Source organism: Salvelinus fontinalis, chromosome 8, assembly GCF_029448725.1.
Source record: "Salvelinus fontinalis isolate EN_2023a chromosome 8, ASM2944872v1, whole genome shotgun sequence".
Taxonomy (NCBI): domain Eukaryota; kingdom Metazoa; phylum Chordata; class Actinopteri; order Salmoniformes; family Salmonidae; genus Salvelinus; species Salvelinus fontinalis.
Genome location: NC_074672.1, coordinates 19,044,420 through 19,068,830, shown reverse-complemented (window position 1 = coordinate 19,068,830; position 24,411 = coordinate 19,044,420). Strand labels below are relative to the sequence as shown.

At 43.7% G+C, this 24,411-nt stretch overlaps 1 protein-coding gene across 1 annotated transcript; it reads left to right on the top strand.

Moving 5' to 3' along the window:
- Nucleotides 1–10,763: 10,763 nt before the first annotated feature.
- On the top strand, nucleotides 10,764–23,968 carry LOC129860814 (chemokine-like protein TAFA-2). Its single transcript, XM_055931601.1, has 5 exons — nucleotides 10,764–11,368; nucleotides 14,727–14,841; nucleotides 17,904–18,059; nucleotides 18,237–18,361; nucleotides 23,252–23,968. The coding sequence occupies exons 1-5, from the start codon at nucleotides 11,339–11,341 to the stop codon at nucleotides 23,261–23,263; spliced, it is 438 nt and encodes a 145-aa protein (XP_055787576.1). The 5' UTR covers nucleotides 10,764–11,338; the 3' UTR covers nucleotides 23,264–23,968.
- Nucleotides 23,969–24,411: the final 443 nt, after the last annotated feature.

Here is a 24,411-nt window from a genome sequence, read left to right as displayed (position 1 = left end):
TTTTTGACAGTAAGGATGCTTTCCATTTCAACAGACATAGTTCTAAAAGAGAGTACACCAGGGCTATATCTCTAACACATTTGTCCAGGAGGGCTGTACGGAGGGCTGTACTGCTCAGAGTTGGCAACCCAGCAACAAGGCACACTTGTTGGGTTAACATGAGATGCAGTTCAGCCTTTAGAAGAAGCAGACCTTCAAGTAGGTTGTTGAAAATGCTGGGTATTTGGTGGCATTGATGAATATTGATGCAAAAAAACATGCTGCCAATCAGATGACTTTGTAGGAGTCCCACCATCCAGCATCCATTCCACACCTCTAACCGCATCAGTCCTCTGCTCCTGTACGGACTACTCCACCACCAGCTGGTTCTCTGTCTGTGGCCTTGACACCTGTGCCCTGCTGGGCCTCTGTTTATGATTTCCACTCCTATGCTCGGCTGGACCTCTGTTCATGATCTCCACACCTGTGCTCGGCTGGACCTCTGTTCATGATCTCCACACCTGTGCTCGGCTGGACCTCTGTTCATGATCTCCACACCTATGCGCGGCTGGACCTCTGTTCATGATCTCCACACCTATGCTCGGCTGGACCTCTGTTCATGATCTCCACACCTATGCTCGGCTGGACCTCTGTTCATGATCTCCACACCTATGCTCGGCTGGACCTCTGTTCATGATCTCCACACCTGTGTCCGGCTGGGCCTCTGTCCGTGCCCTCGACACCTATGCTCGGCTGGGCCTCTGTTCATGACCTCCACACCTGGGCCCGGCTGGGCCTCTGTCTGTGCCCTCGACATCCGTGCCCGACACCTGTGCCCGGCTGGGCCTCTGTTCATGATCTCCACACCTATGCTCGGCTGGACCTCTTCATGATCTCCACACTTGTGTCCGGCTGGGCCTCTGTCCGTGCCCTCGACACCTATGCTCGGCTGGGCCTCTGTTCATGACCTCCACACCTGGGCCCGGCTGGGCCTCTGTCTGTGCCCTCGACGTCCGTACCCGACACCTGTGCCCGGCTGGGCCTCTGTTCATAACCTCCACACCTGTGCCCGGCTGGGCCTCTGTCCGCGCCCGACACCTATGCTCGGCTGACGCCCAGTCAGCCCTGTCCTCTGCTCCTTACGGGCTAGGCATTCTGATGGAGCCAGCGATCATTTTCATTTTCAGTTAATTATATATAATTGTAATTATTTCTGTTCAATTGTTTGTCCTTCTGGTGTCAAAAGTATCCTCCACTTAAATCACCAAGGGCACAAAAGCCCTTAGCTGAATTCTCTAATTACATTTTGATCAATTGATGTCAGTCTTTGAATGGTCCATTGTATGAACTATTTAATGTTCCTGCTTGTGTGCCTTGTGCACTGATTTCAAACAATTAGAGTATATTTGTCATTCTCACGTCTTCCTCCAATTCTGTCTTCAATTACTTCCTTGATTTACAATCAAAACAATTTCGTCAACATTACGTTTTCGACGTGAACTTGATATTACATTTATAATATAAATATTGAAAAAATTCCCTTATTTGAGATAAACAAGATTTAACTCCTGTGGTGTTTAGGCTTAACACATTTAGGCTACCCTTCTATAAATTGGAATCCTGAAGAGGGTGAGCGGTTTGACAAAGAGACAGGTTTTCATAATAAAAAGTTATGGATGATGATGATGACAGATGTACAGGCTGAGAGGAACGAGGATTGTCGGAAGAAGCCCGATATTTTTCTACTCTCAGATTGTCACGGTAAGGAAAAGAAGGCATTAAAAACGATTCAAGGCTAAATACAGTTGCCGTGTTGGGATTCGATACGGGTTCGGCATTGGCGAGTATGTTCATTCTTGGTAGAAAATGCCCACCGAATTCGCTACACTCTTTAATTCTTGGTGTCGCAACCTCGACTGGTGAGCAACCGAGGTAAAGACAGTTTCAGGTTGGATATTCGATGGATATTCGCCTGTAGTTTTCCTGTTCTCCACCAACAGCAGTTAGAGACTGTCAACATAGTGATAAATCACATGTTTCAAATTTCAATAGCTATTTAACCATTACTCCTAAAACTTTCAAAACTGTTTCTAGCTAACCCGATGGCATAGACACACATTGCACACATTTTCTTTTCTCCCACAATTTTTTATTATTTATTTACATTTTTTTATTTCAATAGCTCATTGGTCATATGACCTATTGGACTCACACAAGGTTCAGAATATCCACTGACTACCCTTCTATATTGCACACCCTTTAGTTTGTCCATTTTCATCTCACACATTTTTACATGAATTTTTCTACATTTATAATTTCAATAGCTCCTTGGTCATGTGACTTCAATCAAGGTTCAGAATGTCCACTCAGTGGGCCTACACATTGCACACCCTTTAGTTTGTCCATTTTCATCTCACAAGATTTTACATAAATTTTTCAAAATGTAAAATGTCAATAGCTCCTTGGTTTTGTGACCTAGTGACTCCCAACAAGGTTCAGTATGTCCACTGACATAATGAAATTCTGATTAGTTAAAGGCAAATGAATACACAGGCCAAATTTGTATGCTATTTTCCTCATCACTATAATCTAGTAGTAATTTAGTAGTAGAGGTTATTTCCTTTATGCTCCATTCTACACACAGCCTAAATTATAGGCACTGAACCATTTACAGGACAATAATAAAAGTAGCATATAGGATCCAACCCTATCACAGAGTGAATACATGTAGAGCGTTTGTAGACTTTAAGAAAAAATATATATTAAGTGACAGTTTCATCACTACGGGCGTAAAGAAAGTCATATCACAAAGATCACAGATGACAGTGCCCACCAAATCTATGACAATAGAGAATGAATTATAAGCATCAAAGTGTGTTTGCCAAAATAATATCTGAAAATTTCAGTTGTTGAACATAATACTTCTATTTGCAATAGCAATTTATGATATATGCAGTTGAGGAATATTCCATGTACCAACACTACACGGAGGACAGACATAAGACATTCACACATACAGTATTTTTTTTTAAATGTATTTTTTATTTCACCTTTTGTCACGCCCTGGCCTTAGTATTCTTTGTTTTCTTTATTATTTTAGTTAGGTCAGGGTGTGACATGGGGAATGTTTGTGTTTTGTTGGTTTTGGGTGTTTTTATGGTAAAGGGGTTGTTGGGTATAGTATATGGGTTTGTGTTGAGTACATGTGTCTAGTGTTGTCTATGTATGTTTAGTTGTCTAGGAGAGTCTATGGTTACCTGAATGAGTTCCCAATTAGAGACAGCTGATTTCGGTTGTCTCTGATTGGGAGCCTTATTTAGGGTAGCCATAGGCTCTCATTGGTTGTGAGTAGTTGTCTATGTCAGAACGTTTGTAGCCTGTGTATGTGCACGACGTTTATTAGCTTCACGATCGTTTGTTGTTTTGTTAGTTTGTATTAAGTGTTTCGTGTTTATTTTTCGTCATCTTTAAAATAAAAGAAGATGGCTTATTTTCCTAAAGCTGCTTTTTGGTCCATCAATCCGCCACACGATCGTGACAGAACTACTCACCATTACAGGACCAAGCGGCATGGAAAGCGGCAACAGGACCCACCTACACAGGATTCGTGGACATGGGAGGAGATACTGGATGGTAAGGGGCCGTGGGCACAACCGGGAGAATATCGCCTTCCTCGTGAAGAGCTGGAGGCAGCTAAAGCCGAGAGGAGGCGATATGAGGAGGCAGCACGGAGACAAGGCTGGAAGCCCGTGAGTACAACCCAAAAATTTCTTGGGGGGGGGCCTTAAAGGGAGTGTGGCGAAGTCAGGTAGGAAACCTGCGCCTACTCCCTGTACTTACCGTGGAGAGCGAGAGTACGAGTACGGGCAGACACCGTGTTACGCAGTAGAGCGCACGGTGTCTCCTGTACGCGTGCATAGCCCGGTTCGGTACATTTCAGCTCCACGTATCGGCCGGGCTAGACTGAGCGTTGAGCCTTATGTCATGAAGCCGGCCCAACGCATCTGGTCACCAGTGCGTCTCCTCGGGCCGGCGTACATGGCACCAGCCTTACGCATGGTGTCCCCGGTTCGCCTACATAGGCCGGTGCGGGTTATTCCACCTCCCCGCACTGGTCAGGCGACGGGGAGCATACAACCAGGTAAGGTTGGGCAGGCTCGGCGTTCAAGGGAGCCAGTACGCCTGCACGGTCCGGTATTTCCGGCGCCACCTCCCCGCCCCAACCCAGTACCACCAGTGCCTCCTCCACGCACTAGCTATATGGTGCGTGTCTCCAGCCCTTTACCACCAGTGTCTAAACCACGCACCAAGCCTCCTGTGTGTCCCCAGAGTCCTGTGCGTCCTGTTGCTGCTCCCCGCACTAGCCCTGAGATGCGTGTCCCCAGCCCGGTGCCACCAGTCCCGGCACCACGCACCAGGCCTACAGTGCGCCTCAGCCGGCAGGAGTCTGCCGTCTGCACAGCGATGACTGAACTGCCCGTCTGCCAAGCGCCATCTGAGCCATCCGTCTCCCCAGCGCCATCTGAGCCATCCGTCTCCCCAGCGCCATCTGAGCCATCCGTCTGCAATGAGCCTGCAAAGCCGCCCGTCTGCCATGAGCCTGCAAAGCCGCCCGTCTGCCATGAGCCCACTGAGCCGTCCGCCAGACAGGAGCCGCTAGAGCCGCCAGCCAGACAGGAGCCGCTAGAGCCGCCAGCCAGACAGGAGCCGCTAGAGCCGCCAGCCAGACAGGAGCCGCTAGAGCCGCCAACCAGACAGGATCCGCCAGAGCCGCCAACCAGACAGGATCTGCCAGAGCCGCCAACCAGACAGGATCTGCCAGAGCCGCCAACCAGACAGGATCTGCCAGAGCCGCCAACCAGACAGGATCTGCCAGAGCCGCCAACCAGACAGGATCTGCCAGAGCCGCCAACCAGACAGGATCTGCCAGAGCCGCCAACCAGACAGGATCTGCCAGATCAGTCAGCCAGCCATGAGCAGCCAGATCAGTCAGCCAGCCATGAGCAGCCAGATCAGTCAGCCAGCCATGAGCAGCCAGATCAGTCAGCCAGCCATGAGCAGCCAGATCAGTCAGCCAGCCATGAGCAGCCAGATCAGTCAGCCAGCCATGAGCAGCCAGATCCGTCAGCCAGCCATGAGCAGCCAGATCCGTCAGCCAGCCATGAGCAGCCAGATCCGTCAGCCAGCCATGAGCAGCCAGATCCGTCAGCCAGCCATGAGCAGCCAGATCCGTCAGCCAGCCATGAGCAGCCAGATCCGTCAGCCAGCCATGAGCAGCCAGATCCGTCAGCCAGCCATGAGCAGCCAGATCCGTCAGCCAGCCATGAGCAGCCAGATCCGTCAGCCAGCCATGAGCAGCCAGATCCGTCAGCCAGCCATGAGCAGCCAGATCCGTCAGCCAGCCATGAGCAGCCAGATCCGTCAGCCAGCCATGAGCAGCCAGATCCGTCAGCCAGCCATGAGCAGCCAGATCCGTCAGCCAGCCATGAGCAGCCAGATCCGTCAGCCAGCCATGAGCAGCCAGATCCGTCAGCCAGCCATGAGCAGCCAGATCCGTCAGCCAGCCATGAGCAGCCAGATCCGTCAGCCAGCCATGGGCCGTCCCTCAGTCCGGAGCTGCAGTCCCTCAGTCCGGAGCTGCAGTCCCTCAGTCCGGAGCTGCAGTCCCTCAGTCCGGAGCTGCAGTCCCTCAGTCCGGAGCTGCAGTCCCTCAGTCCGGAGCTGCAGTCCCTCAGTCCGGAGCTGCCCCTTATCCTGGTGCTGCCCCTTACCCTGGTGCTGCCCCTTACCCTGGTACTGCCCCTGACCCTGGTACTGCCCCTGACCCTGGTACTGCCCCTGACCCTGGTACTGCCCCTGACCCTGGTACTGCCCCTGACCCTGGTACTGCCCCTGACCCTGGTACTGCCCCTTAGTCCGGAGCTGCCCCTTAGTCCGGAACTGCCCCTTAATGCAATGGGGTTAATGTGGAGGGGGGTCATTTGGAGGAAGCCTAGGAGGTGGTTAGGGACTGTGGTGACGTGGGGACCACAACCAGAGCCGGAGCCGCCACCGTGGATGGAAGCCCACCCAGACCCTCCCCTAGACTGTGTAATGGTGCGCCCGGAGTTCGCACCTTAAGGGGGGGGTTATGTCACGCCCTGGCCTTAGTATTCTTTGTTTTCTTTATTATTTTAGTTAGGTCAGGGTGTGACATGGGGAATGTTTGTGTTTTGTTGGTTTTGGGTGTTTTTATGGTAAAGGGGTTGTTGGGTATAGTATATGGGTTTGTGTTGAGTACATGTGTCTAGTGTTGTCTATGTATGTTTAGTTGTCTAGGAGAGTCTATGGTTACCTGAATGAGTTCCCAATTAGAGACAGCTGATTTCGGTTGTCTCTGATTGGGAGCCTTATTTAGGGTAGCCATAGGCTCTCATTGGTTGTGAGTAGTTGTCTATGTCAGAACGTTTGTAGCCTGTGTATGTGCACGACGTTTATTAGCTTCACGATCGTTTGTTGTTTTGTTAGTTTGTATTAAGTGTTTCGTGTTTATTTTTCGTCATCTTTAAAATAAAAGAAGATGGCTTATTTTCCTAAAGCTGCGTTTTGGTCCATCAATCCGCCACACGATCGTGACACCTTTATTTAACCAGGTAAGCCAGTTGAGAACAAGTTCTCATTTAGAACTGCGACCTGGCCAAGATAAAGCAAAGCAGTGTGACACAAAAAAACAACACAGAGTTACACATGGAAAAAACAAACGTACAGTCAATAACACAACAGAAAAGTCTATATACAGTGTGTGCAAATGAAGTAAGATTAGGGAGGTAAGGCAATAAATAGGCCGTAGTGGAGAAATAATTACAATTTTGCATATAAACACTGGAGTGACAGATGTACAGAAGATTAATGTGCAAGTAGAGCTACTGGGTGTAAAGGAGAAAAAATATATATATATAAATAAAATAAATAACAATATGGGGATGAGGTAGTTAGATGGGCTATTTACAGATGGGCTATGTACAGGTGCAATGATCTGTAAGCTGCTCTGATAGCTGATGCTTAAAGATAATGAGGGAGATATGAGTCTTCAGCTTCAGTGATTTTTGCAATTCGTTCCAGTCATTGGCAGCAGAGAACTGGAAGGAAAGTCGGCCAAAGGAGGAATTGGCTTTGGGGATGACCAGTGAAATATACCTGCTGGAGCACGTACTACGGGTGGGTGTTGCTATGGTGACCAGTGAGCTGAGATAAGGCGGGGCTTTACCTAGCAAGGACTTATAGATGACCTGGAGCCAGTGGGTTTGGCGAGTAATATGAAGCGAGGGCCAGCCAACGAGAGCATACAGGTCGCAATGGTGGGTAGTATATGGGGCTTTGGTGACAAAACGGATGGCACTGTGATAGACAGCATCCAATTTGCTGAGTAGAGTATTGGAGGCTATTTTGTAAATGACATCGCCGAAGTCAAGGATCGGTAGGATAGTCAGTTTTACGAGGGTATGTTTGGCAGCATTAGTGAAGGATGCTTTGTTGCAAAATAGGAAGCTGATTCTAGATTACATTTTGGATTGGAGATGCTTAATATGAGTCTGGAAGGAGAGTTTACAGTCTAACCAGACACCTAGGTATTTGTATTTGTCCACATATTCTAATTCAGAACCGTCCAGAGTAGTGATGCTAGGCGGGCGGGCAGGTGCGAGCAGCGATCGGTTGAAGAGCATGCATTTAATTTTACTTGCATTTAAGAGCAGTTGGAGGCCACGGAAGGAGAGTTGTATGGCATTGAAGCTCGTCTGGAGGTTAGTTAACACAGTGTCCAAAGAAAGTCCAGAAGTATACAGAATGGTGTTGTCTGCGTAGAGGTGGATCAGAGAATCACCAGCAGCACGAGCGACATCATTGATGTTTACAGATTAAAGAGTCGGCCCGAGAATTGAACCCTGTGGCACCCCCATAGAGACTGCCAGAGGTCCGGACAACAGGCCCTTCGATTTGACACACTAAACTCTATCTGAGAAGTAGTTGGTGAACCAGGCGAGGCAGTCATTTGAGAAACCAAGGCTGTTGAGTCTACTGATAAGAATGCAGTGATTGACAGAGTCGAAAGCCTTGGCCAGGTCGATGAATACGGCTGCACAGTATTGTCTTTTGTTGATGGCGATTATGATATCGTTTAGGACCTTGAGCGTGGTTAAGGTGCACCCATGACCAGCTCGGAAACCAGATTGCATAGCGGAGAAGGTATGGTGGGATTCGAAATGGTCGGTGATCTGTTAGTTAACTTGGCTTTCGAAAGACCTTAGAAAGGCAGGGTAGGATAGATATAGGTCTGTAACAGTTTTGGTCTAGAGTGTCTCCCAGTTTGAAGAGGGGGATTACTGCGGCAGCTTTCCAATCTTTGGGGATCTCAGACGATACGAAAGAGAGGTTGAACAGGCTAGTAATAGGGGTTGCAACAATTGCGGCGGATAATTTTAGAAAGAGAGGGTCCAGATGGTCTAGCCCAGCTTGTAGGGGTCCAGGATGCAAATTTCTGTTGGAAAAAGCTAGCCTTTCTTTCCTAACTGCCTGTGTATATTGGTTCCTAACTTCCCTGAAAAGTTGCATATTGCGGGGGCTATTCGATGCTATTGCAGTACACCACAGGATGTTTTTGTGCTGGTCAAGGGCATTCAGGTCTGGAGTGAACGAAGGGCTATATCTGTTCCTGGTTCTACATTTTTTTAATGGGGATGGCTTATTTATGATGGTGAGGAAAGCACTTTTAAAGAATAACCAGGCCTCCTCTACTGACGGAATGAGGTCAATATCTTTCCAGGATACCCGGGCCAGGTCAATTAGAAAAGCCTGCTCGCTGAAGTGTTTTCTAGGGAGCGTTTGACCCATTACGGACGCAGGCAATGAGGAAGTGATTGCTGAGATCCTGGTTGAAGACAGCAGAGGTGTATTTAGAGGGCAGGTTGGTCAGGATGATATCTATGAGGGTGCCCGAGTTTACGGATTTGGGGTTGTACCTGGTAGGTTCCAGGATAATTTGGGAGAGATTGAGGGCATCTATTTTAGATTGTATGTCGGCCGGGGTCTTAAGCATATCCCAGTTTAGGTCACCTAACAGTACAAACTCTGAAGATAAATGGGGGGCAATTAATTCACATATGGTGTCCAGGGCGCAGCTGGGGGCTGAGGGGGGGGGGTCTGTAACAAGCAGCAACAGTGAGAGACTTATTTTTGGAAAGGTGGATTTTTAAAAGTAGAAGCTCGAACTGTTTGGGCACAGACCTGGATAGCATGACAGAACTCTGCAGGCTGTCTCTGCAGTAGATTGAAACTCCACTCCCTTTGGCAGTTCTGTGTTGGCGGAAAATGTATACACATACATAGAGGCATTTTTCAGCTATGATTTTCCCACTCAGAATCCAGAATGGATATGACAATGGGGCCAGCACAGGACGTAATACACCCTTACAAAAATCTACTTTTTGATCTTCTTGACTTCTTATTTGGTAAACTGCTACTGTGTGTCACTTTAGTCAGACTGCCAGACTTTGCACCACAGAGCCAATCAGGAGAGAATACATACAGGTCAAAGGTGCCAATTGAATGTCAAGGGGTGTGTCTGTGTCTTTTGGATTACGCTCTCTTTACAGAGAACCCCTGTGGTTCAAGTCAAGAGCTACCCTTCCCCTTTCAGTCGGCTCTGTGCATGTCTGAAAGTGACAGAGCCAGCAGCCAAGAGAGTTTTTCATAGTATGTCATAAAAAATTATTACACTTATGAATGTATGTAAAATGCTAATATGTATTAAATCCAGTACAATGGAATAACTAAGACCTGAATTTGAATGCAGCGTGTTCCAATTCCTCTTTCTCTTCTGTCCAGCAGGGTCAACCAAAAACACTTGGCCTGATGGTTCATGCAGATACTGGGGAAGCAATATAGAAATGTATTGATCCCTTAAATGATTTTACTATTAAATGACCCATATCACAACCCTCATACCTCTTCACAAAAATGTATCTAAATCAATTTTGGAAAAAGGATTTTACTCACAAAAGACGCAGGAATTTATTTTCCCAGTTAGAAATAGTAGGCTATGCATCAAATAACTATATTCATCAGAAAAAGGAACCCTCAAATGCACTATTGCATTTTGTAAGTTGTCTGCAGGTGGCTTGTTGTGAATGCACTCAAATATCAAGTCATTATCAAGACATGTGCAATGGTGTGCGCAATTTCTCCAACATCATGACACTTATTTGGAGTCTGTGGATCAAGTGGTTTGAAAGCTATTGAGGTTTGAAAGCGCGAATATCCGTCGAATATCCTATTTGAAACTGTCTTTACCTCGGTTGATGACCAATATCCTTGTCGCAGGAGGATGCAGAAGTAACTCCCCACTATTCCTCGTTATTGGGTTCCACCCATGGTGCGGATCTTATTGCGCGTAATACAATGGTGACCAACTCCTTACTTTTCCACTACAATAAACCACATTACAGTTCACACTTTCTTTAGCAAGATGGGGTTTAAATTGGAACACCCCCGGATATTTTGTCATTCAAACCCCGCAGTGAGTGAGCTGGTGAATAAAATGTAACCACACACGCTACCACTGTGTTCAATCAGCATAAGCTCCTAAAGCCTTCCTTACGCATCATAATGAATGAGGTTTGGTGTGGTCTGGGAACAGATGGATTCTTGATTAAGTTTTTTAATGATGAGAAAGCCCCCTGGCGTGCTAAGCAGTCAGTAGGCCTATCATGTGAAAACTGGTCTCTTGTGCCCTCAGTTGTGGTGTAATTTAGCTCTGGGGAAGGACGTACCAATCACACATTTTGCCCACTGGCGACTGCATGCAGATATGATACCTAACCTGAATGTTTAGTCTATTAGTCTATCAATAATAAGAGGACATCTCTGAAGCCTGGGATGGAATACATTTCAACAGCAGTGAAAGTTCTCTTTCTTTTCTCTTTCCACCTCGGACTGTATCTTGTTCAAAGCAAAAGTCTGGAGTGGAGTAACGTGTCACACGGTTTTTCGTCTCAGTTTTTACACCAAACGAGAGGCGGACTACGGAAGAGAAACAAACTAAACGGAAACCAATAATTATCTAGGAGGGATCTGTTTTTCAACCGTTATTCCACGCCTATTGCGCATCGATGTGGATAATACTTTCTCTACACTACAGACGTCTCACTAGGAACCATAGTTGTTAGGGGTTAGTACGAAGCTAGCTATGTAAAAGCAAAGAAAGATAGGAACAGATAGATCAAAGTGTAATTTATCATGCATATGATAATGATTTATAAACTGTCAGGTGGATGGACCGCAACTTCATATCAGGAAAGTAGCCACTTTCGCATCACAAATATATATGGCTATAATTTGTAAGACTAAGACAAAGGTAAGTGAGTGATGACTATATCTTAATTCGATCCATTATTTCACGAATGTGATAAAATTAACTAGGTCTCAGTAAATGACAGACTGCTTTATCTGCAAACAATTGTCGGTCCAATGATGTGGCAGCTGCAGCATTGTGGATTAAATTCCAAATAACATGGAAATGTTGGTTTTCTAAGTTTATTGACTTTGCTTCTATTTAGATTAGAAACTGTGATTACCAGGCTAAATGTAGGGAAATGGGTGTAATAAATTCAACATCACCACAACCACCACACAAACATACACATACTACTACTTGCCCTTTAGATAGATACTGCTGTGGACATAATCAATCACTGTACAGCCCAACTCGTGTATTGTGTCACATTTTGTAATGCCAGGCTATTTTAGTTCACAAGGAATTATCTATGTGTCTAGTGATAATTGTCTGGGATTAAATTATCTCATAAATGTTGTTTTCTTTATTGTCTCTTAAAAATGATTTTGATCAAGCAATAACATCCTTGCCAGCAGTGGTAAATAGCTATATTCCCCCCAGGGGTTGATCAACACAGTCTTTGAGATACTGTAGGCCTAATATCAATGCATATTTTCTTTTTAATATTGCATTTGACAGGTGACTGGCTGAGGGACCTCACCTTGCTGCTGATTTTTTTAAATCACAATGAAAGCAGATACAATATGGATCTTGAGGGAAATAATTATTTGATTTGTTTGAATTGAAGTGGGTGTATGACAAAAGCATTGTTGTCTATTTAGTGCTAGTCTTGTTCATCTGGTCACCGAGAGGTAATGTGATAACCTGCCTGCTCACTGTGGTGTTTGATATGTGATTACCTTGGTGAGCTACATCACACTGTGGTAGGCTACCTACTGCAGACAGACAGACAGACAGACAGACAGACAGACAGACAGACAGTAACAGGTTTAAGACCTTGTTGAAGAACAGATGGTAGTTAAAAATACCTCAGTCAATTCTCCTGATATGCTTCTTCCTTTGTGCATTATTCATCACTGTAATTAAATGTAAAAGAAGAAACCCTTGTCCTAGTTTTTCTGGGACTACTTTGGTTTGGAACAGTTGCTGTTATATTTGGGGGAGGGGGTTTGTGGGATAGAAGTGCTCAGCTCAGAGAGAGGGTTGTTAAAGGGTGAGATGGCCCAGGTTATTGAGTCAAAAACAATAGAAGGGAATTATTGTATATACAGTATACTCTTTTCTACATTGCAGAATAATAGTGAAGACATCAAAACTATGAAATAACACATACGGAATCATGTAGCAACCAAAAAGTGTTAAACAAATCAAAATATATTTGAGATTTGAGATTCTTCAGAGTAGCCACACTTTGCCTTGATGAAAGCTTTGCACTCTTGGCATTCTCTCAACCAGCTTCATGAAGTAGTCACCTGGAATGCTTTTCCAACAGTCTTGAAAGAGTTCCCACATAATCTGAGCACTTGTTGGCTGCTTTTCCTTCACTCTGCGGTCCAACTCATCCCAAACCATTTCAATTAGGTTGAGGTTGGGTGATTGTGATGGCCAGGTCATCTGATGCAGCACTCCATCACTCTATTTCTTGGTCAAAAAGCCCTTACTCATTGTCCTGTTGAAAACAAATGATAGTCCCACTAAGCGCAAACCAGATGGGATGGCGTATCGCTGCAGAATGCTGTGGTGACACAGACAGTGTCACCAGCAAAGCACCCCCACACCATCGCACCTCCTCCTCCATGTGTCACGGTGGGAACCACACATGTGGATTTCATCCATTCACCTACTCTGCATCTCACAAAGACACAGCGTTTGGAACCAAAAATCTCATATTTGGACTCATCAGACCAAAGGACAGATTTCCACCGGTCTAATGTCCATTGCTCGTGTTTCTTGGCCCAAGCAAGTCTCTTTTTATTATTGGTGTCCTTTAGTAGTGGTTTCTTTGCAGCAATTCGACCATGAAGGCCTGATTAATGCAGTCTCCTCTGAACAGTTAATGTTGAGATGTGTCTGTTACTTGAACTCATTTATTTGGGCTGCAGTCTGAGGTGCAGTTAATTACCATTTTCTGAGGCTGGTTACTTTAATGAACTCATTCTCTGCAGCATCGGTAACTCTGGGTCTTCCTTTCCTGTGGCGGTCCTCATGAGAGCCAGTTCCATCATAGCAGCTTGATGTTTTTTGTGGCTGCACTTGAAGAAACTTTCAAAGTTCTTGAAATGTTCTGCATTGACTGACCTTCATGTCGTAAAGTAATGATGGACTGTCTTTTCTCTTTGCTTATTTGAGCTGTTCTTGCCATAACACGGACAGGGTCTTTTACCAAATAGGGATATCTTCTGTGTGCCAACCCTACCCTGTCACAACACAACTGATTGGGTCAAACACATTAGGAAGGAAAGAAATTCCACAAATGAACTTTTAACAAGGCACAGCTGCTAATTGAAATGCATTCCAGGTGACTACCTCATGAAGCTGGTTGAGAGAATGCCAAGAGTGTGCAAAGCTGTCATCAAGGCAAAGGGTGGCTACTTTGAAGAATCTCAAATATAAAATATATTTTCGCAGTGAGTGAGCTGCAACTTTTTTGGTTGCTACATGATTCCATATGTGTTATTTCATAGTTTTGATGTCTTCACAATTATTCTAAATAGTAAAAATAAAGAAAAACCCTGCAATGAGTAGGTGTGTTCAAACTTTTGACTGGTACTGTATATATATACTGTATATATATAAACATACTTATTGAGGTTGAAAACTCATGAGCAGATTCAATGTTGAATCACTTCAAATAAAATCACAGAGAAAAAATAATTGTCTTCAGAGCAGGTTATTAGGTGTCATAAGAACAAAAACCTGCAGCGCTGAAAGCCTGCCTATACTATGGCAATGTACTGTCAGAATTGCTGGTCTCAACAATCTGGGTCTAATACTTCTCATGGGTAAATACACAGTGGCAGTATTGTGGATGATATTTCTAATAGAGGGTATTAGATGTTCTGTTTTTAACTTTGACTGTTGAATTTGGCTGGCTGCAACGCAAATTGGAGTTTGGGCTGTGAATTCACATTGTTGGTACATGTCCCTGATGAGCTGTACTCCTCATAACCTTTTGTCCCAAGAACTTGATGATTTATAACCACTAGGTGACAGTCATTGGTTGCCTATTGTATGTCTTTTATCAAGCTTTCATCCAACTTTTTGATGAAATGTTGACAAACACAGTTTGTGTTTTGATCTCATACTGAATGTTCTAACCTCAAACAGAGTTTTCAGACCCTATTACTGTGCGATAGCTGTGTCATATCTTCTCACTAACAACATATGTCTCTGTGGTTGCTTGGCTGACCGGATGAAGGTTATTAGCTGTGAGATGGCGTGGTCAGTACATTGGGGCCTCCTCCTGCTCTGCATAGTGATCCTCTACTGCAAACCAGTGTCCACCGGCAACCACAGCTCCAGGGGGCAGTCAGGTAAGTCCCAGAACCATTCATACCAGTGAACACTGGTCCCCACTGGACTCATTATGGCCCCTGGTCACCAGAACTCCCAGCTCCTCTGGGAATTAAGCACGGCCAACACTAATGAGGTGAAAATAGGTGTTTGTGGTCTTCATGGTAGGAAGTAAACACAAGTGCTGATGCTACAATTACTGTATCTGTCTTGCCAGACTCGTGGTGTTTCTACAGCTACTGTGGGAGGGGACTACATAATACTTTAATATTTATGTATACGTTCATAAATAAGAAACGGGTCATTTACAGAAATGTATGAACAAATCTTGTGTTAAAATAAGGTTATTGCAGTAATTGAAACTCAAGTGGCAACTAATATTGATGCATTATGCAGTGTTCCCTCTGAATGTGGCATAAATAAATAACGTAACACGTATAAATAACTTAACATGTCAAAAGGTCACAATCCTCAACGTCAAAATCTCTTATTACATTCATACAGATTCTGAAAAAATTATTGAATACCTACATTTTATTGTATATTTTCTAATTTGAAATTAGAGAACTTTGCAATGACTGAAAGGGAGTTCTGTGAATGCTGCTTTTCCCTTTTGGTCGTAGTCTCGTTCACTTTCTCCTTTACTTCCTCCATTTTGACTGTGTTCCCTGTGATGTTTCTTAAATCCACATGGGGGCTCTGTTGCTCCAGAATCTAAATGGATGTGAACACTGATACTGTGTAAATGTTAAGGGTGTGATGTTTAAATGTTTGAACGAATTTGGGATCGTTAACGTTAAGAAAACATACATACATACACAAAACTACCACTAACAGGTCCCAATCATCATCATCATAAAGGCAAACATTATTTAAGTGATAATGCCCGAGAAGCTGGTGTTTATAGAATATATTGGCATGGGTGTTATTAGGCCCGAGACTAAGTCGATGGCCGGCAAACCGTGCCAATGTATGCTCCAGACACCGGCTTCAAGGGCATTATCACTATTATACAACAGGTTACCAACATATTCAAATAATAATTGACATATTTTCATTAAAAACATTATTTTGATGAATTTATTCATACTATTTCATCCTTCCACAAGATATAGGCCCGACACAAATCTAGGGTTCTACCCAAGCCGGCTGGTCGTTCGTTCTATCGGATCGGTTGCGACCCACTCATTCAGTCTTTTTGTACTGTATCTGTATTCTGTATTCGTTCTAAATGTTCCATTGCCATACTGGCTGGCAACGTTCTTATCCCTTGCTTGCTAGCTAGCCAACAACGGCTAATTTACAGTCAAGTCAAAAGCCAGAATAACAGCAAAGTAGCCTCATTTGGATTCATTTAAGCTGGTTTCCAGTGACATTTTTTTGGATACATCCATAACAATGAGCTAATGATGAGCGACTTCGCCTGGCATAGAAAATGTGCTCACTCGTCAGGACACTGTTGTTCAGAGGAGCTAGCAAACAACACAGCTAACACAATCACTTCAAAATGAAGATGGAAAGATTTCAAACTAGCTGCACTTCGTTTCTTTTGACCTTTTTTCAATTGACATTTCTTTGTATATATCCATAAAAAGTATGCCAGCTGATTCACAATTTCGACTGGCTGAGAAACGCTGAGAAACGACGTCTCAACCCGACTCCCGACTCCCGACACATTCATTACTATGGGACAGCTGGAGATCAAATTTCAATATTGAAACAATTGAAATATTGTTACAAATGTCGGAGAAACAGACAGGAAGGTTTATACAAATCTTTGCTGTTGAAAACTGTTAGTCTAGAAGAAATAGGAGATAATGTCTTAATGCTTTTCACATTGTAGATCAAGTATATACATTGCCTGGCTGAGCTGATGAGACAGTGAATTGCGCAATCAGATGGAACAGACTAAATAGGCATTTCAACGTCATAGATTTAGCGGGTGATAGGCTGTAATGCAGTTTTAACCAATCAGCATTCAGGATAGACCCACCCGTTGTATAAAATTAAACAAATACCTAACGCAACAATGCTGTAAATAGGTGGAGATATGCATCTGTAAAATTATTTGCACACCAATATAAAGTGGTCCACACCTCATTGTCATTAACAGTTGGAAAGATGCGAAGTCCTATATGGCAATACTTTGAGAAGTTAAAGGGACGGAGTGAGAAAATCACAGTGCTGATTACAGAAATGATTGTAGTTGATATCCAGCCATTGTGAATGGTAGAGGATGTCGGCTTCAATACCCTAATGGCATATCTAGAACCAGACTACAAGATGCCATGTTTAAAAACCGTATCGGCCCTGATGGTGAAATTGTACAATGATTGCTCTCCAAGTACAAAGTGCGAGCTCTCAAACACCATACGTGGCGTTAACAACAGATTGCTGGATGTACTATGAACATGCTGTTATACATCATTGCAACAAGCCATCACATTGATGAGAAGTGGTAAATGAAGTTCCATGTATTGAAAACAGAGAACCTAAAACGACCTTAATACCATCTTTGCTGAGTGGTTGGGGACAGCAGTAAGGAGAGCGTTGTCTGTTAGGTAGACTGGACAGCGGTAGATTGAACTGCATTGCCACCTAGCGGTTATACGCAGGACCATATGTGAATTGTGAATTGGCGTAATTTTATGATAATTTAAAAAAATGTAACTATTTAAGAAATGGCAGTTCAAACGTGAAGAATTGTAAATTTAACATTTGTCACATACCTTTTAGATCTATTCAAGCTTCAGCTTCATTTAATCAACTGCAGAAGAATCTTAAGACCTCTTACTTACATGCATGCTTGGTGCATACCGATGTGAATTATGTAATTATGTAGTGTTGAAATCTCTTATGTTGGCTTGTATGTATGGTTAGATTTTTCTTCTCACACTCAAGCAGTATGTGAAAGGCAGGCAAGTTCAGTATGTCATATCTTGCAAAGTGCACTAAAATGATAGCACAGACAGCTTCACATCATTTTGACTAATTTTAAGGAGCTGTTTAATTGTTTTCATCCCTCTCTATGCATGCTGCTACTGCTAGTTAGTAACTACCTTTCCTAATCCCTCTATCTCAGGTTCGTCACAGGTAAAGACAGGTACCTGTGAAGTAGTGGCTGCCCATCGCTGCTGCAATAAGAACAAGATTGAGGAGCGCTCTCAAACAGTCAAGTGTTCCTGCTTCCCTGGTCAGGTCGCCGGGACAACAAGGGCAATGCCCTCTTGTGTTGAAGGTAGGATGCTTCATATAAGATGGTAGCGTTTCAGTACTTCAACGGGTTTGTATTGCACCAACATATTCTCAATGTTACAGTTGTTATCTCGCCCATCTATTGAAGTGCTCTCCAGACCACACGTTGCATCTCATCTCATTTCAAGTGACTGACTGCCCACTGTGCTGTTTTCCTCAGCATCCATCGTGCGTCAGAAGTGGTGGTGTCAGATGCAGCCCTGTCTGGAGGGAGAGGAGTGTAAAGTACTGCCTGATCTCACTGGCTGGTCCTGCAGCTCTGGAAACAAAGTCAAGACCACCAAGGTGAGTATATGTGAAGGGACAGCAAAGGAAATCAAATTCATATGACTTCATGCATTATTACAGTTGAAGGTAATGAAACCAGCCTATTAGAAAATGTATCTTAAAAAATATATATTTATTATATTATTATTTAAGCAGGGAGTCACCATTGAGACCAGGGTCTCTTTCACAGAGGAGCTCTGCATATACAGTTTCATAAGACAAATCAAAAATCAAATACAATATAAAAAAAGTAAAACACAGCACAACGCATATATTAAAGAAAAACGATTACATTCCTCAGTAAGATGGTCCCCAGTCAATATTTTAAATTGCCTGAGCAGCACCAGAACATTGTAATGTTTTTTGTAGTTGGTTCCAGCAATGAGGTGCTTTAAAGCTGTGCAATCTGGTAAATGATGTCACCATAGTCAAGAACTGTCAGAAAGCTGACTGTACAATCTGCTTCTGCTATTTAGGGAGAGGCAAGATCTATTTCTAAAAAAAGAAGCCCACTTTAAATCTTACATTTTTAACTTGCTCATCCGTAGGTTTTTTAAACATGAAATCTTTGTCAATCCAAATGCCCAGATATTTGTAGGCGTGAACCCGATTGATGGGAGACCTATCTAATGAATAAATTTGTAGTCAACCTACATAAAGCAAACATTTTTAACCAACAAGGGCTTTCTGTAAGACAACAAGGGCTTTCTGTAAGACAACAAGGGCTTTCTGTAAGACAACAAGGGCTTTCTGTAAGACAACAAGGTTGCAGCTTTGACTTAGCCTGGTCAACAGTTGGGGCAATGGCATACATAACTGTGTCGTCTGCATACAGATGAATATTACAAGTTTTAACGCATAGACCAATATTATTTTTATACATTTTAAAGAGAACAGGTCCCAATACCAACACCTGAGGCACAGCTTTCGTAATATCCAGGAAACTAGACTTGACACCATCAGAAATCAAGCATTATGTCCTATCAGACAGATCATTCTCAAACCACTTGCGAATTATTTCAGTCAGCCTTTGAATGAGAATGTAATGGTCAACACTTTCAAAGGCCTTTGAAAGGTCTATAAGTTAGGCAGCACAATGGTTTTTATGATTTAAGCAATTTAATACATCAAAGAACAAGAGTAGCATTTGCAACTGTGCTATGTCCAGGTTTTAAAACCAGGCTGTTGCACATTTAGAGTAGAATGAGAAGTTAAAAAAGTTCTTAGCTGAGGGTTGGCTAGGAAACAATTGTCATGTAAAAAGTCAAAGTTAATTATTCTGCATCATTCTCTACAGCAGTGGTCACCAACCGGTCGATCGCGATCTCCAAGGCATTGCTAGTCGATCACCAAACATTTCTGTAAAAAACCCAACGATAAAGCCTTGTGTTCCTATTGTTTTTATTCATTTAATGCTGTTGGCGGTAGGTGCACTTCATTCAGCAGCCCTAGCGCCGGGAAGGAAAATTATTTCTATTTTGAATCATTTCATGTGTCTGAAGGTAGAACACCTATAGGTCTACCACTGGCCAATCAGATAGCTCAGATCACGTTTCTGCACAGTTCCCTCAAGCCATAGACTGTAAAAAGAAAACCTTGAACGTACAGCAAAGTTGATACTGTGAGATTTCAATACTTGTAAAACCATGACTAGAGAGATACTCAATGAATACAGCTCAGAGCTGCTGTTTTTATGAGTAAGTCCAAGTTTTTATTCAGCCCTATCAACACTTTGTTCAACACTTTTATAAGCCATAAAATGCTACAACCAGCACTGCAGCTGAAAGGATTGAGTATAGCATAGTGTTCCAATAAGCTTGCGTTGTTATTATTATTGCCTTGTTACTTTTTTAATACCGAGGAATATTTCACTTTCTCTGGTCATAAGACTAACAACATGAATTGGTGCATGAAGCAGAAATAATGCAGTGCCTCTTAAGTTTTGCCATCAGCTGGAAGACTGTGTTCCCATTTCTCAGCGGAGGGAGGGAGAGAGGAGGGATGGTGAGTTGGGTGAAGATCAGCCTCACTGCTGCCCCCCCCCCAGACTGACCATCAGATGCAGGCCATCAGTCCAGTAAAATAAATAAATATTATGCTCACTTACAGTAGCTGAGCATCACAAGTAATACAACAAATGATCTATTACCAGTGTGATCATATACCAACATTTAAAAAATATAATTTCTAAATGGTCTGAGAACAACAGAATTGGCAGGACAATTCAAGCATAGCCAATATGCAGTGATAATGTATTGGGCCTATAGCCTACTGCATAATCCTCCTTGCTACAGAACTGTTTTTAATAGGTTAATGTTGCATAGGCTTACGTTTTTTAAGTCATGTTCTCAAAACATCTGAGCGTTAGATCTTGGCTTGCATTTTGACTCAGAAAGTGATCTATATCCTACCACTTGTTTAGTGCATGTGCAATGTTAAACTCAGCATTCTAGCTCCTCTTCTTTTCGGATGTCAGCCATCTCATTTTAAGAACTGAGGTAGCTCCCAAAACAAATCGATAAAAGTGGATAAATCAATAAAATCCAATGCTTTTTCGGGGCAGAGTTTCGACAGCAGATTTACCTCCAGAACCGTCTGTTGGGATAGGGCCAGAAAGGACAATCCTCTTGCCAGTATCCATTAGCCTGTCCATAAGGTGTCCCGTCTCAACTCCCCCGATTGCCGCAGCTTGATGTCATTAGTATCGGCATGCACGATCACCGTTTGAAGCTCAGGGTTTCGGTCTAGAATGACCGTAAGCTCCCGAGTAATATCACGCACCCTAGCACCAGTAAAGCAGAATGTACTTGCTCCGGCAACCACCACATCCGTACTATAGAACTCCCTACAATGGCCACACTAGGAAAGGGGGATACCTAGTCAGTTTTTCAACTGAATGCATTCAACTAAAATGAGTCTTCCACATTTAACCTAACCCCTCTGAATCAGAGAGATGTGGAGGGCTGCCCTTGACATACACATCTACGGCACCCAGGGAATGGTGGGTTAACTGCCTTGCTCAGGGGCAGAACGACAGATTTTTATCTTGTCAGCTTGGGGATTTGATCTAGCAACCTTTTGGTTACTGGCCCAACTCTCCTACCCGCCAGGCTACCCTCAGCCCCAGAGGCAGGTTGTGGATTCCCAGGCTGCACGGAGGCAGTGGCTTGGCTTTCGCTAGGTACTGCGGTGGAGTGGTCGGGGAGCGGTGGAGGGCCTTGTAGGAGGGCCGGGGTCAGGGCCGCGAAACAGTTTGAGAGCTGCAGGTCTTGGCGAGAGGGCAGACGGAGGATACGTTGGAATATTCCTTCTTTCCTTCTTCTAACTCGATTCCACTTTGCCCCCGAAGGTGTAGAGCAAGACGCAGTAGTCCTCCCGATCTTGTCGGTGGGATGTGTTAATACGGGAAAATGGTCCAAGGTGGTATCCTCAGTAGCTACTCCAGAGTAGCCCAATCTCATAGACCACCCTCAATTATCCTCTCGGTAATTTAGAAGTGTTGCATCAAAACAGCAAGACTCTGTTCTCCTCTAGTAGTTCAGTCATCCAGTCTTTTGAGGCAACGAGTTGCTTAAACTTTTCACAAATGTATAAATCAGTAAATTCTTCCTTTTCACAACAGTAAACATATCACAGGTCTAACATTTTATGACTTTACTGTCCATCTCTGAATTCGACTCCAAAACAGAGTCTAACATGCTTATACTCAGGTTAGAAACAGCGGTCCCGACGTGAGACAAGCTTTGGCAGTGACAGCCAGGTAATCTAGCTAGCCGGAGCTAGCCGAGGCTAGCCTGCTAATGTTAGCTCCAGGAGACCGTAAAATCCAGCTGAACACAGTGTGTTAAGAACAGCACTAACACCATGGTCCCAAAATAAAACAAATAAAATAAAGGTTTTAAAGGTATAAAATCTATAAGTGTCTTAGAAATATAAAATATAATGACAAGCAAACTACACATCTGTTTTAACAACGAACACATCAGGGAAATGACACCAATGATGCATACTTGTTGTAAAGTGGTCCCTGTGTAAAGATTACAATAAATAGCCTAAAGGCAATGTAATGATTGATGGTTTTGATAAAAGTAAGAAGAAATATAAGCACTTGCAGTCACACTTTCGCTTTCTCTCTCCTGTTTTCTCTCCCCTGTTCTCTCTCTCCTGTTCTCTCTCTATCCCACCATGTTTGCACATCTAGTTAATGCAAAAATTGAATGACCGTGTTTATGCGGAATCATCACATGCGATTACAGTACTTGCAATAAGCCTTGCTTTGATGATAAAATATCCCACAATCAGTCACAATTACTGCTCCCATAGGCAGAATCAACACTGCTGCTCCCAATCAGCCACAGAGGGCTAAGCAAGCCTCATTTGGTAATCCTGTGGAAGATGGGACCAAAAGAAAAACATGAAATGAGACTGTTTTATACATGTAAACCATCTGATACAGATATCTTAATGGGATGTAATTCAATCTGACAGCCTTAAATGCCTGTGGACAAACTACAGACTTGAGGAATGTGCAAATCTGTGATATGTCTTGGCTTTTATCAGCTTCAAATTGATATGCAGTAGGGAAATATCTAATGAGAGTCAACTCAAAGAGAATAGAAAATCAGCTGAACATGTGCTGCATACATTCATTGATTAATAAAAACTGACAACAAACAATCCAACATGAAGCTTTCTGGACAGGTATATTATACCCATCTAACATCTCCTGAGGAATAAACTATTTGCTTCCATTTTCATGTCAACTACATAAAATATGTCTGAGATGTGGATTAGGCTAGCTGCAGCAGAAATAATGATGCCCAGGAAAGAAGACTTGGCTCAGGGTGACCCAGCATTTAATGGACCTTTTGGAAGTTCCTGTATTTCTTCTTCTTTTTCCTTTTTCAGGTGGCGCGGTAGCAAAAAAAAACATCTCAGCCAATCGACTGAGACCCTGAACGTGCCACGGCCTGGCCAGTTGTCAATCACACACATTTTTTGCTTTGAAAAAAGTGAAGATCTGCTTCAGTCCCCAGAAAATAATGAGGAATACAATAGCAAATGAGCAGCCCTATCAAATGAGTAGAGTGACTGATGTGAACTCAAGAGGCACTCAAGGAGCCTTTGTCATACAGTACTCCTCCTTTCTTCCCTGACTGTGTCCTCTGAGAGACAGAGATGGGCTTAGCCATGGCAGCCAGCTCCTACCTAAGACTAACGGGCAGATAAAAAATATAGCTTGGCAAGTCTTTCAATGGGATTCCATATTGTGTTCTGTCAGCGGGACTTTGTCTTTCTGTGACAGATAAATGCTGAGCTGGGGATTGCTGTATGCATTCAGGCTAAGTTTTGGATGAGCCACACGCAGAGACACAACTGGACAATGTTTCAATAAATAGACTGTGAACTTGGACCAATGGCTTTATGGAGAGAGACTCTTGTCTTGACTGTCTCATTAAGCAATGTGCGCTGCTAGTGACAAGTGGAAGCGCCTTCGATTTGGGAATTCTTATTGATACAATATGTGTAGAGATTCAGTCCCCCACACACACACACACACACACACACACACACACACACACACACACACACACACACACACACACACACACACACACACACACACACACACACACACACACACACACACACACACACACACACACACACACACACACACACACACACACACACACACACACACACACACACACACACACACGTGCACAGAGAGCTTTTCATCTCACCCAGTTAGACAAGCCACCACCTGCAAGGATGCGATGGCATGCAAATAGACAGATGCAAAACAACGGCTGTTTGAAATGCAAATCACGAGGAGAGGAGGAGGGAGGAAAGAAGCTTCTTCACTGCCGAGAGTATTTACATCACGCTTTAGTTTGTCTTTCCAACTCCCGTCTCCCATGGAGAGGACCTCTGTAATAGCAATGATGTGAAATGGTGCAGAATCGTCTGTGCCTTCAAGCAAGTTGTGTCTACAAGCAAAATAGAACATTCATTCTAATGTCATTTACCATTCTTACTTTCTGTCCGCTCAACACTTTTGTACA

Excerpts from the sequence above, each read along its gene's own strand:
- LOC129860814 (XM_055931601.1), top strand. The coding sequence starts at position 11,339 with ATGGCTATAATTTGTAAGACTAAGACAAAG. Across the intron at positions 14,842-17,903 it reads CAGCTCCAGGGGGCAGTCAG|GTTCGTCACAGGTAAAGACA; the intron begins GTAAGTCCCAGA and ends CCTCTATCTCAG. Across the intron at positions 18,060-18,236 it reads AATGCCCTCTTGTGTTGAAG|CATCCATCGTGCGTCAGAAG; the intron begins GTAGGATGCTTC and ends TGTTTTCCTCAG.